Raw genomic sequence first — 13,237 nt, forward strand, 5'->3', positions numbered from 1 at the left:
TTCGATCTCCGTTGACGCAACGGTAAAAAACTGCAACACAGATTTTCCCACGGGAAAGGTGAAATCGAATGGCGGATTCGTGTCTTCAAGTGTCAAGTGTCACATCTAGCACCTCTGGAAACGAGAGGGAAGGCGCAGCACTGTGAGAAAAATAATTGATTGATTGATCGAAACCCCATAAAATCTCGGCGTTTTGACACGAAGACAGGTGGGTCTCGTGGTAATTAGTCTAGTTCATCTAGATTACATAATTTTAGATTCATTGATTCGCGAGCGATCTATAACCGACTGAAATCATGTCTATACCTGCAGCTAATTGTGTCGTTGAATCATATTTACAATTCTGATCGTTGTGAGCGATAGATTTTAATCGAGAGTTATTTATTTTCCATATTCTTCGTTCTTGCACTTGTGGATTAAATGTTTTATTGATCGGCAATTAATCCGTTGTTCCATTTTTCACCTCTTCCCATCTATTTTTTGTTTTGGATTTTCAGCAAGTATTTTTTGAGTTTCATTTTTTTATATTTAGAATAGCATAAATCTCTTCGTTTTCATTAATGGCTGTTGGACAATTATAAGTGCTTTTAGATATCGCAAAACATTATCAGAACAAAAATGTATTGGATAGTATCGGTTCATCTGTATGTATGTTGTGGGTTGTATTCCATTTGTCATTTAGAATAAGTTATTTATAAATCTGACAGGTATTCCAAAGCGCAAATTGTATTCATTATTTGAAAACTCGCCATGAGTCATCAATAAGTTCTATGATAAGCTGTTATAAATTTTAGAAACAAGATGAGTCTTCCAATTGCTAAAAAGGGCAAGGATGATGCCAACAAGGAGATATTAGATTTAAAAGACGTTTCCAAGGAAGCCAAGGGTATCATCGAAAAAATATTGGGAGATGTTAGCAAAACTTCTGCGACCAAACAGATCATTATTGGGACGACATCGGGATGGTGAGTGCCCATTTTAAATATAACAACTGTACGCTGATGTAAACTACCCATATTAAATAATAGTGAATTCTTTTGTCTCTGCTCTTTTGATGGTGATAACAGGACGACTGGTTTTTTGACAATGAAAGTCGGAAAGGTTGCGGCATTTGCATTGGGGGGAGGTATAATAATCCTTCAGATAGCGGCACACCAGGGATATATAAAAATAAATTGGGATAAAATTCAAGAAAAAGCTGAGAAGATAACTGATAAAGTAGAAGAAAAGGTCACTGGAGAAGGACCAAAATTCATGGACAAGGTGAACAGAAACTGTAATATTATGACCAGAGACTTTAATCATTAATTCATTGTATCCCTGGGGACATGTTATTCAAAGCTTCAAATCAGATAAATAGTCAGTTTCCTTTTTTTTTTCATTTGACAAAAATTATTTGCAGGTAGGAAAATGGGCCCGCCACAACACCTATCTGGCTGCAGGTTTCATTGGTGGTTTTCTCATAGGCTTAGCATCTTAGAAAATTCAAAGAAAAAAAGAAAACCTGAGTGAAAAAAAAAGGAAACCAGACTTTTTTGTTACGAAAATAGATTTTAGCCCCCTCGTGAATAATTACTTCTGGTCACTGTGGCCGATCATGCTATTTATTGTAAAAAAGACAGGAGAGAAAAGAAAGACATTGTACATTTTTCACGCTCAATTGCTGACACCGGTTTTAACTATCTTTCCCTACTCGTAACTCTAATTGATTTCGAGAGTGCCCTCAGTATTCAATTTTTCGTCTTTGAATCTCTTGCTATTTATTTACAAATTTTATCGTTTCTTCTCTTCCATAATGGTTCGTGGAATACTTTATACTGCTTGGTTCCTTTCTATCCCCATCTTCCTCATTTTCAGTTCAAAAGTTATTTTCCAGTTCAATTTATCGAGTCGCATGATGTTATTCATACGTAAAGGATAGAAATATGTTGAAGATTGAATAAAACGGTAGTTCCATTTGGACAAAAAAAAGTTCATCCTGTTTCCCGTTGATCCATCGAGCTACGTTTTTCTAATTGAATGATGTGAAGATGAAACAAAAGTCAGCTTTTTGTTAAATTCTCATCAGACTTTCTACCAACGTGATACGAGCGTTTGTTATTTTTCAGGTTGAGAGGTTCGTAGATAAAAAGTTGGATAAGGCTGAGCAGCTTCTCAAGAATGGTGGATCTCGTACTAGACGTTGGTACAATGTCATATCGAACAACGATAGTTTTCGCCCAAAAGAAATTCACTTTTTCCTAGCATCTTTTGCTGCAGGTTTAGCGATTGGTTTTGCAACCGCCAACTAGGCCGTAACTTGCTGTAGTTCAAACTCGATCAGAAGTGTCAATTCCAACAAAATCAACGCTGTACATGTCACCGAAAGACAACCTAACAGGCCCAATCTGATAAATTTAATTGTCGCGCAAGAATTTTTTGACAACATTCAAAACCAGTTAACCAGGAAAGCTGAAACGGTATTCGAAAAGATTCAAAACGTAATCGATGAGATGAAAGTCGCGTATTTTTGAATGAAAATCAGTCGAGTATTTTTGTTGGTCTTTTGGAGATCGCTCTTAGGGATCTGGGAACGGATTTAGAAAAAACTAACCTCTTGGCAAATTCACTCTTGCGCATCCCATGCTGGACGGTATGATGAAAAATTGCCTTGAATCGAACTTGGTAGTTTATCATCGCTTAATTAGCGATATTGCATTGTTTGAAGAAGAGGGTTGATTTTTTTGAAATCGCACTTTTAAATGGAACTTATTGCAAAGATTAGCTTATTGTACCGAAAAATCTCAACTTTTGACTAATAATCGATCGGGTCGATCACGTTAATCAATTATAACTATAGACGATCGAAAGCGCAAAGGAAAAACAAACGAATGTCTTTGACCGAAATTTGAAATGCAGCAAGGAAATCTCGAATAATAAAAATCGAAGAACCGGAAATTAAACTAGTACCAATAGACGATAGTTGTACTAGTTACTTGTCTACATAGAATAGATTGTCGTACTTATAGGTATTATTATTGTCATCATCATCATCATTATTATTATTATCATCATCATCATCGTCATTATTATTATGGGTAATACTTTTGTTATCGTTGTTATCAGATAAAAACGGTCATAAAGATTTTTTCAGTATTGGGATATTAATGTCATTATTCCTACTTAGGTTGTCGTTAATTTCTCTCATTATTGAGCAATTGGCGCCCAGTTTTGTTGAGAAGATTGAACATTGATCCGTTAAAATGATTTTCGTTCTCAGAGAGATCTTTTTTTTATCAATTTTGCAGATTGATCGCGTGATTTGGCTTATATAGTTTGAATTATATCGAACTTTTTTGAGAAAGCTAACCGAAAAATTCGAACTATACACTGCTGATTGTTGAATAACATTTGTCATATTATGATACCCAAAATGTAAACCTGCTGGACTCAACAGCGGGTGATGAAAAATAAAGAAAACGTTCGTTTATAGTCATAAAAAAAAAGAAAAAAAACACTAACAGTAAAACGCATTATATTCACGTACTACTGAATTTAACTCATAAACCATGGAACAACCCTACGATTATTTTGGATCCTAACCGAACCAGTTCGTCGAAATAATTATTATTATATACTCGAACGTAAAGTATAATCCAACCAGACTCGCGAATTTCTTTTGTCGAAGCTTGAAATTTAAATCAAAATACGTTACTTTCCGCTTCTGCTATACCACTATCCTAGGAATTGAAAAAAGCATTTGTGATTCTTTCATACTTTCGCATCATCAGAATCGTTTTAAACATTGCATTATAATAGCTCTCAATTTTTTCCGCAGTTTTTGATCACCGTTGCAAAATATGTGCGTTGAATTGTCTCCAATTTGTATCACAGTGTCTTCGTCCTGCTAATACGAATCGAATAAAAAAAATTCATGTATATATATTTTTGCCACAAAATTGATAATGATTTTACATGTATATAATTTTTCACTCACCAAATGAATGCTCGTGGAAGTTGGACCATGTTGAATTTTGCCACTATGAATTCCCTCTTGATTCAATTTTTGCAGTAGATCCTGAGCGTCCAAATTTCCGTACTCATGTTTTCTTTCCCGCAAAATTTCTTCCTTGGTCGGTGCTGATGGCCCAACACCGCTTACGTTTCTCTTTCCACCCTGGCGATCCTCGATAGTCTGTTTTCTCAAGAAAAATAATCGTAGTAGTTTTGTGTTAGCTTGTTTATTTTTTTTTTTTTTGCGTGGACATAGGTTTGTTACCCTTATTGTGTAGACATTGTCCTTAACTTCTAGTTCTCCAATGACAGAGGCTAAACTTAATCCAGGTCTCACTTCACTCGGCACAATATTGCCCGCTAATTCTGGCTCTATGAATATGCGACCATTTTTCCTTTTTAAAGGAAGTTTGATCACTTCACCACGTTTGAAGGTTATAAGTAGCTTTTCCTGGATGGAAGAATGTAGAAATCATTTTTCAAAACCTTTCACTGTATTTTGTTGTAATTTTCTTACCCCAACGGGCTCGATGACGAGATCAGATCGGTGCGGTGCAGCCATTGGCGGTTGTGTGTAGCATTCAGGTACTACAAGATGCTCCGGTTTCAAATCACGTATCAGTTTATTAGCCTGTGTGAAATTCAAAGATGTGTCTATCGGACAATGAACAGCTTTCATGGCGAGCGGTTGGAATGGAGCAAGAGCATCAAGGTAAGGAAAATCAGGCTCTGAAAAATGACAAAGAGATTTGATATGAATTGGCATGAGAATAAGCTATAATTATCTCACCGGTGAAAATTATCGTGTGTTGAGCGCTGTTTCCCCACATTTGAACAAAATGTACAGCATCTCCAAACCTAAGACTTGGGTGTCCGCAAAATACTACACATGGTTGTCTATAGTCAGTACTGAATCCCTCAGCGTATGTAGATGTAAAGTGTTTCAAGCGAGCGTTTTTTACCAAAAATGCATGTGGAAAAGGCTCTTCTGGCAAATAAACTTTTTTTTGTTTGCTCGTTGATAGCCTGAAAGTGTAGTTGTTTTGTCTCAACGATGAAAACACAATTTGCTGAATTTTATTCCAGGTAGTATATACGAGTAAAAAGGATGCCAAATTTACTTACCATTCTGCTAAAATATTCGAGTAAGCTAGCGAGGACTCGGCAACGGGTGAAATAAAGAAAAGTGGGACTTGTAAGAATCCGGATTTGTCCAAATGTGTGCTAAGACATTCGAAGAGGTCGTAAACAACACCAGAAGGGTAGCAGGGTATGAGAACACAGCCACCAGCTCTGAGCGTCATTGCTGAGAGATAAAAATCAATATTACAAAATTCAACTGCATTATTCTAATGTGAGACACTTGGAAAGTGACTGATTCTGCAACAATCCATACCGACAGTCATACAGAGTTCTCCAAGCATTGTATCAGGGTTTGCAGTAGGTGTTTGCGTCAGCCCTGTCAATATCAACATGTTTGCATGCTTCAGCGTTGTCTGCTCCATTGGCCTTGGGTGCGTCGTTAGCGTGGATGATCCACTAACATAGGCAACTTTTTCATGATCACTTGAAATCAACCAGTTACTGCTACCGAGACAGTATCCTGAGCTTATAGGGGTCACCATCAGAGCACCGTAGATATCCTATTGTACAAAATTCTGTTAATGATTCTGAAACGTGACAACTTCAGTCTAAGGCTACGATGCTCACTAATTTCTGATCATATCCGACCATCTGAACATGTGCAAGGCTGGAGTTGACAGATGTCATTGAGTAAAGATGTTTCCATGATTTTGGTTTCATTGCATCTGCTAAGGGGGGTGGAAGCATATGAAGCATGTCTTTCCAATGTCTTGCAAGAGTTGCTTTTGGAGTGCGTTCAATAAACTCGACGAGTTCTTCCATGAAAAATCGACCAATTTGTAGCGTAGGTTCCGTTGCATAAACTATACCTTTGAATCCAGTACCTTCAGTTATAAAAGGAAGAGCCAACATACAGGTGTAGTTCGATATCAATATGGCGTCAATCTCCGAAAAGTCCATAATTTTCTCCAGAGGTGGACAAAACTCTGGAGACGAATCCACAAATACCCTGCCGCAATTTTCTCTCAGTTCCTAGAAAAAATTTGATGATTCTTTAGGAGCTGTAGAAGTCAAGTGGGTATTAGGACTTACCCCTTCAATTTGCCAGTCCTGGTGATTATCTCTCGGTACCCAAGCCGACAGGGAGCTGAATTTGGGACTGGGCACCATCGGCATTGGCATAAAATTCAAAACGGATTGCATATTCAGCCCGCAATCAAGCATTAAAGTATTACCCTTAAAACTGAGGACCAGACAGGGTTTCGTTGGCTCGCTGGACAAACAATACTGAACGACAAAAAAGATTGAGATTTTGAAATCCGAAGCTAATGGGCGAGGAATAAACATGTTTTGATGGTTGTGAGGACAAGAAAGTTCCTGAGCAACGACTTTGTAGATTTTTATGTACACTTACCAGTTTCATTTCGACGGTTCTTTTTATCTTGTATTTATCTTTTATAAGTTATAAAAATTTTTGATATCCAGCTCTTACAGTCAAATTCATTACCGGAAATAATTCTGTCGCACATTTCGGCCAAATTATCATCACCCGGTTTGTTGTCGGTCGTACCGACAAAGATTTTCAATGTATGACCAGCAAACCGGGTGAAATAGGAACGTGCAAAGATCCCTGTACGTGCAAATAAAGTCCCTATAAAAGATCTGTTTTAGGGACTCTACGTGCAAAGAAAAACAGCGCCCTCTAAGCCAACGATTCAGCATTAACCTTGCATTGACTATATCGGGAATTCCGACTATCGATTTGATTGTAGATTAATTCAAAATCTCTGTTTTATTCATAAATCAATTGCACATAGTACTACTTTAAAAAAATGTCTCTAGCTGTAGTTTGACAACAAAAAAGAAGGGGCAATTGATTCTCTGTATTTTTTATTTTTGTATATCTTATCTTAATTGTATCTTGAATGGGAAAAGAAAAAGTCGTAATTATAATAAAACTAATTAGAAGAGCGTCCTCTTCGGTTATTGTAGTTATTATAGATATTTATAGTTAATTTGCAAAAACCAAACAAATCAGAACTTACGATCCTCTGTAATTAGTTCTTATAGTTTTTTTTCTTCCATACATAATCATAGGTATACATTATAGTGTACATTGTCATATTGGCTCCGAATACGTCGATGCAAAACTTCAAGATGCAAAGTTATTTTGTTCTCAATCATGTCCTTGGTATAACACTATCAATATGCATGTATGTTATACAAAGTAAGAAAGAAACTTTGTCTATTCGAGATTGATATCATTTTTAAATAATGAAAAGAGAAACACCAAATCGCAACAATCTCTTTTTCTCCAACATTTGGTTCATCATCTCTCTCCCTTTTCTTGTATTTGTAGATTGGATTTCATCATTTACAACTAACCAATCTTTGATCAACCAAAAATCACTCATTCTTAGATTTTTTTCTCGCCTTCAACCATCGATTTTGACTATAATGTAAACGAAAAAGCGCGATGCAAAGAGGATATTTTGAAGAATCTTATTTTATTTAATATTCGTGTTTTTTGTTTTAGGCGAGGCAATGCGCATTTATTTAACGATTGTTATTTATGTATGTTAAAGTTTTTCTTTTTTTTTTTTTCAATTTGTTCATTTTTTTACTATCAAAATCTTGCCTGGCTGCCTCCCACCGCACCCACACGCTATTATCAAACTGCTCCTCCACTGAGAACTTTTCTTCATAGTTGTTGATTTTTTCCTTCTTTTTTTTGGTATTTTTTATATACTTGTATTTATATAAAAATATTTCATATGTTACTGTTTTTTTTTCTTCTTTCATTTTCTTCTCAATTCTGTTCTACAAAAGTAGAACACGAACGACGTTTTCATGTATGTACGGGTTTATTGTGAGTCATATTTTTGTTTTTTGTATTTTCCTTTTTTTTTCGGTTATTTTGTTTTCTTTTTCCATCATCTTTTTTCGTTAACACAGCTTGCTTATTTTCTTCAGTTCTTTTGTAATACATAGGTTTTTTTTCGTTTTTTTTTCATAATTTTTTTTATCTGTAACAGTAAAAAAGCAGAGCTCTAGATATTTTGCTGTTAATTTTTTTATAATATTATTATTGTTTTTTTTCTTTCACTAATAATTAACAATAACTACATAACGTAATAATGCCTCGCAAGGGGTTCTCTTTTTTTTTTTCAATTAATGTCAAAGTATCCATCAATTTTCGTTAAAATAGAGGTAATCGAAAGTTAAACAGAAACATCGATATTGGTGTTCTAATTTTCCGATCTAACAGATGTAGTTGATTTTTCTTTTTTCTTATTTTCGCTATTTTTTTGCTAGGTGGCATGTTATAATAAATAATCAATAATCAATACCGATGTAAATATCTACATACATGACAAAAAAATTCTGTGCTTCATCTTTATACACGATTTTTCGTTTTTGTAATTTTTTCAATTTTGCTTCCCATAATTTCCGGCTTAAGCTTTTCTTTTTTTATCACCTTCTCGGCGTGATTGCGTTTACTAAAAACAAGTTTTTTTTTTTTTTAGTTAAGCCTTTACAAGTTTTACCATTAGCATTACAATGTTCGAAAACGAAATTATCGTGATAATAATTAGTATGTTGTTATCAAGTTTTACTCTTTTTTTTTCATTGTTTTGCTTTTTTCGGTTTACTGTTTTTTTTATTTTTTATTTTTTATATTTAATTTTAATCGTATTATAAACAAAACTAAGATGACATTTCTAAAACGTGGTATGCATGGTTTCTGCATTGGCCTTTTTTTGAGTTATTCTTTCATGCCTTCTGTTTTATGTTCACCCTGAATTATTGTTATCAATACTTTGTTTGGATTTTCAATTTTGAGGATTCTTCTGAGTCAGAGATTTTCGATTTTTTTCGTGTAACGTCATTTTTGTTGATGTAATTATTATTATTCATCACCACCGTTACTAAATTATCTTTTTTTTTTTTTATTCGTCAATTTTTCAATATACTTTTCGTGTGATTTCTGTTGCTTGCACATAATGCCGTTATTTTGTTTAAAATTTTTTTTAGAACAGCGGTGAGAAGACATTACTGTTTTACAGGCTAGCGACCATTACGATGTTATTGCTGTTATTGGACTTATGTATTCGGTGCTCGTTGTCGACAGTTATATTACTGTTAGTTTTATCAATAATAATAATTGTTTGGAAAGAAATGATAGGATCAGCATGTACCTCATCAATACTAATGGCTTTTGTAACCACCAGAAGATGAAAAACTAATATTTATCATCATTATTATTATAACACTAATGAGGGTAATAATCATAATGATAATAATCATTGTAATCTGGTTCTGGTTCAGATAAAGTATAGAAAAAGTCAGATAACAGCTAAGTGTGTGAGAGCTCGTTAAAAAAATAATTCAACATGGTGAGAAGAAATAGATTAGATGAAATCGTGAGAAAAAAAATCGAAGAAACAAACCAAAATCCGAGTCGTTCATAACTTTTGAACACGTGAACAATACGAAGGTGACGATAACTTTCTTTTCCCCAGCCCTTTTATCGAATCAAAATTGTAATGACTTGGGTGTTGAATGTTGATCATAAGCTACATAATAATAATAATAGTAGTAGTAGCAGTAGCAGTAGTAGTCGTGGTGTCAACAGTAATTAGATCAGGACCAAGGATGAAGAAAAATTAACATTAAAAAGAAGAACGGGAAAAAAATAGTAGTACTGATAGTAAATATAATTATCATTGCAACGACAATGAAAGTAAAAATAATAATGACAATAGAAAAAAAAAACAAAGTAACTGAAATAGAATAGAATTCATATTTGGCGGGCTGAACTATCCCTTCCTGGTATTTTTATAACTCCTCTACTCTTTTTTGGGAGCAACAGCCTGTTTAGCCTGATGAGCTTGAAGTACTGCGACAGCTTCTTCAACCTTTGCTTTTAGAGACTCGTTGTGTTCGAGCATGTGAAGTAATTCAGAGTTGTCGATTTCGAGCAACATTCCAGTGATCTTGCCAGCAAGATCCGAATACATTCTTTGAATCAAGGGGAATAAACGTTCTCCCAACATTTGTTTTTGTTCTTGAGGTTGAGCTGCTGCAAGCATTGTGGCCGTCAGTGGTTCTTGACCTTGAATGTGGACCGCTTGTTGAACCGGAGCTGGAGCGGGAATAGCCATTGCTGGAGGAGGATTACGCATGTTCGCTGTATATTTGTAGTTCGATGTACGACCTTGAGGTGATACACCGACTGCTGGACCTCCGGCCATTGTTCTACCAGGCATATTAGCACCTCCGACTGCTTGCTGACCTATTTTCCGAAATTTCAGATGTTAGTAATCGGCCAATGGTAATATTCAGGTGAACACGTTACATTATTCAACTCTGCACAGGGTCTGGGCATAATATTTTACTGCTGGAAAAAGCTGCGCCAGAGGATTCTACATAATTCTTAGTGCCAATTTTTGTAATTATGAGTTGAAGTTTACTGTTAGTCATAACGAGCCAGGATCCGAGTTGATTGTGGTTAAAAGAAAAACAAAACTCACCAGTAATGGGCCTGGCGGAGAGAGTGTTACGCATAGCACCGGCTTGTGCTGCTGGAGCTCTAGCCGCAGCGCGGAACTGGCCTGGCATAGTTGCAAATCCGGAGCCCCCTGTTTGAGAGTTAGGTCGGACTTGATTAGGTTGCGCCGGCCACCTTGGTGTAGCACGAATCTGGGCCATTTGAGCAGGTCCATAAAATCTCTGTGGCTGTGGAATGGTAGGAACAAAATAGCTGCCTGCCGCACCCGGCTGGTAAATCTGGCCTATTTGTTGCATGCGCATGTTGGCCATTCTCTGCATGTATTGTGAAGCGAGATGAGCCTTGCGATCTTCTTTACGTTGAGCAAGAGCAACGTAGAGTGGTTTTGTACCGACAATACGTCCGTTCATTTCTGTAACCGCCTTCGTCGCCTCCTCCGGAGACGAGAAACAGACAAATCCAAAACCCTTGCTACGTCCTTCCTCCATCATTACTTTGGCAGAGGTTATTGTCCCAAAGGGTGTGAATTCTTTGCGCAGACGTTCGTCGTCTATTGTATCATCTAGATTTTTAACGTAGAGATTTACACCCTGGTAACGATTCAGCCGCTCTATTTTAAGTTGCTCAAATTTACGCTTCAATTCTTGCTGACGTTCGGCCTTCTTCTGCGCTCTTCCGACATACATGCATTTTCCGTCAATTATTTCTTTACCGTTGAGGTCTAAGACTGCTTGCTCAGCTGCATCGGGATCTTCAAACGCCACAAAACCAAAACCTCGAGGTTTACCATCGTCCTTATTCATGACTTTATGACTCGTAATTGGACCATATTTTTCGAACATATCTCGGAGTTTTTCATCGGTCATTTCTTCGCCGAAATTCTTGACGTACACGTTAGTAAACAGCTTAGCCTTTTCACCTAGTTCCTTTTCGCGTTCTTTCCTTGGGATAAATTTTCCAACGTAAACCTGAGGGTTAGAAGTTATGATAATTTTCAATTCAAAATTTTGCTACTAAAACAATATTAAGAAAAACATGAACAAAAGTAATAATAGAAATAAAAAGAACTTCAGCATACTTTTTTTCCATTAAGCAGCATGCCGTTTACTTTGTCGATGGACTTATTGGCGGCCTCCTCGGTTTCAAAATGTACGAACCCATATCCTTTGGAAGCTCCTGTTTCATCTTGTGCTACTTTACAACTGAGAATATTACCAAACGCCGAGAATGTGTCGTACATTGCTTTGTTGTCAATATGTTTATCCAGATTCTTGATGAATACATTTCCGACACCAGATTTTCTCAGAGAAGGATCTCGCTGTGACCACATTATCCTTATTGGACGTCCTTTTATCATGTCGAAATTCATTGTATCTAACGCACGCTCGGCTATCATAAAAATAATGAAGAGGAAAAATACTGGTTACAAAATTAAATAATCAATAATACTTGCTAACATATTGTTGAACTTTTTATTAAGATGGGTAGAAAAATTTTTATCGTAGCAATGCTTAAGAGATTGAATAATGACGTATTGTGTCTGAATAATTATCGTTATTTAATGACTAACGTTCAGAATGAACGTTTGAATGCCGCATGTGAATAGCCGTGCACATTGTAGTTGCACGCCTTCTAGTGGCGGTTGGAAGCCGCCATGTTGGTGAAATAGATAGAACGGAACAAAATTCCAATATGGAAGGTTACAAGAGCTCGTATGGCGAGAAATGCACGTGTCACCACGATGTGAACTAAATGAAAATGATTCTAGAATGTTCCCCAGCAGGTTAAAAGTTGTTTGAAATATTTCCAATCAATAAGTAAAAACTGATTTGTCAACTCACCGTCAGCTGGTTGTTGAAAATTGACATAAGCATAGCCGAGAGAACGACGAGTAATCATATCCCTACAAACCCGTATGGATAAAACTGGTCCCGCGGATGAAAATTTTTCAAAAAGCATAGCTTCGGTTATGTCCGAATGAAGATCACCAACGTATAAAGAAGCCATCGGATAATTTGGTGCTCCTGGATTCATCTTTTCACCTGTTCAGTTATATTAATACACAAATAATAGTTACGTTCAGCAGAATATTCCGATTATTCCGATTCAATATGGATGATTGGATTCCTTACCGTTTTATCAACACGACGACGTCGTAGATTCAAGATATTCCCGAACTTTTTGCTGTGCTGCGGTTGCCGCTTTTTCAAAATCTTTTTCTATCCTTGTCGTAGAATCGATTTAATAATTTCGTGTATATAAACGCTATTTAATCATCCGTCGTTATTAATGAAAAAAGACATGAAATTTCACAACAGTATATTATCTTACTGATTGTTTTTTTACAGTTAATTCAATTATTATTAAAATTTTTCTTCTTTATTCTTCAATGATAATTATTTTCTTACGCTTTTGGTTGTTTTTTCTTCTTTATATCATTTATCGATGTACGTAATTTTTTCGTAGCCGGAGAAAAAAAAATCTGCCTTTTTTTATTTTTATTTATTATTTGAGTTTCGCGAGTTTTTATTTAAGTATTTTTTTTCCTTTTTTTTTTTTCAAAACTACGATTTTTCGATTTTTTTACCTTTTTTCAATTTTTTATTATTTCATATGTATAAAAAAGTTTTACGCTTTTTTTGTGTTATA

At 35.7% G+C, this 13,237-nt stretch overlaps 3 protein-coding genes across 11 annotated transcripts; 1 reads left to right on the forward strand and 2 right to left on the reverse strand.

Moving 5' to 3' along the window:
• Window positions 1–68: 68 nt before the first annotated feature.
• On the forward strand, window positions 69–3,922 carry LOC105683914 (FUN14 domain-containing protein 1A). Of its 4 annotated transcripts, none has more exons than XM_048659396.1 (4): window positions 69–208; window positions 795–965; window positions 1,029–1,263; window positions 2,109–3,922. In XM_048659396.1, exons 2-4 carry the CDS (start codon window positions 802–804, stop codon window positions 2,289–2,291), a joined length of 582 nt encoding a protein of 193 aa, XP_048515353.1. In that variant the 5' UTR covers window positions 69–208; window positions 795–801; the 3' UTR covers window positions 2,292–3,922. The 4 variants fall into 4 exon arrangements, with proteins under 4 accessions (XP_048515353.1, XP_012252324.1, XP_048515355.1 ...); XM_012396901.3 differs by having other exon boundaries at window positions 1,068–1,263; XM_048659398.1 differs by lacking the exon at window positions 2,109–3,922 and adding an exon at window positions 1,403–1,971.
• LOC105683913 (integrator complex subunit 9) lies at window positions 2,428–7,505 on the reverse strand. 6 transcript variants are annotated; one of them, XM_020851135.2, is made up of 11 exons: window positions 6,491–7,505; window positions 6,169–6,363; window positions 5,961–6,108; window positions 5,704–5,891; window positions 5,390–5,636; window positions 5,119–5,299; window positions 4,784–5,019; window positions 4,511–4,722; window positions 4,259–4,444; window positions 3,977–4,174; window positions 2,428–3,886 (listed from the first exon to the last, which is right to left on the reverse strand). In XM_020851135.2, exons 1-11 carry the CDS (start codon window positions 6,497–6,499, stop codon window positions 3,767–3,769), a joined length of 1,920 nt encoding a protein of 639 aa, XP_020706794.2. In that variant the 5' UTR covers window positions 6,500–7,505; the 3' UTR covers window positions 2,428–3,766. The 6 variants fall into 6 exon arrangements, with proteins under 6 accessions (XP_020706794.2, XP_048515351.1, XP_012252321.2 ...); XM_048659394.1 differs by having other exon boundaries at window positions 5,704–5,804; window positions 5,946–6,108; XM_012396898.3 differs by having other exon boundaries at window positions 2,428–3,883; window positions 5,704–6,108.
• Window positions 7,506–9,773: 2,268 nt separating this feature from the next.
• On the reverse strand, window positions 9,774–12,984 carry LOC105683916 (polyadenylate-binding protein). The gene is made up of 5 exons (XM_012396905.3): window positions 12,721–12,984; window positions 12,430–12,630; window positions 11,667–11,977; window positions 10,611–11,556; window positions 9,774–10,372 (listed from the first exon to the last, which is right to left on the reverse strand). The coding sequence occupies exons 2-5, from the start codon at window positions 12,620–12,622 to the stop codon at window positions 9,927–9,929; spliced, it is 1,896 nt and encodes a 631-aa protein (XP_012252328.1). The 5' UTR covers window positions 12,623–12,630; window positions 12,721–12,984; the 3' UTR covers window positions 9,774–9,926.
• Window positions 12,985–13,237: the final 253 nt, after the last annotated feature.

The sequence above is a fragment of the Athalia rosae genome, chromosome 8 (assembly GCF_917208135.1).
Source record: "Athalia rosae chromosome 8, iyAthRosa1.1, whole genome shotgun sequence".
Taxonomy (NCBI): Eukaryota; Metazoa; Arthropoda; class Insecta; order Hymenoptera; family Athaliidae; genus Athalia; species Athalia rosae.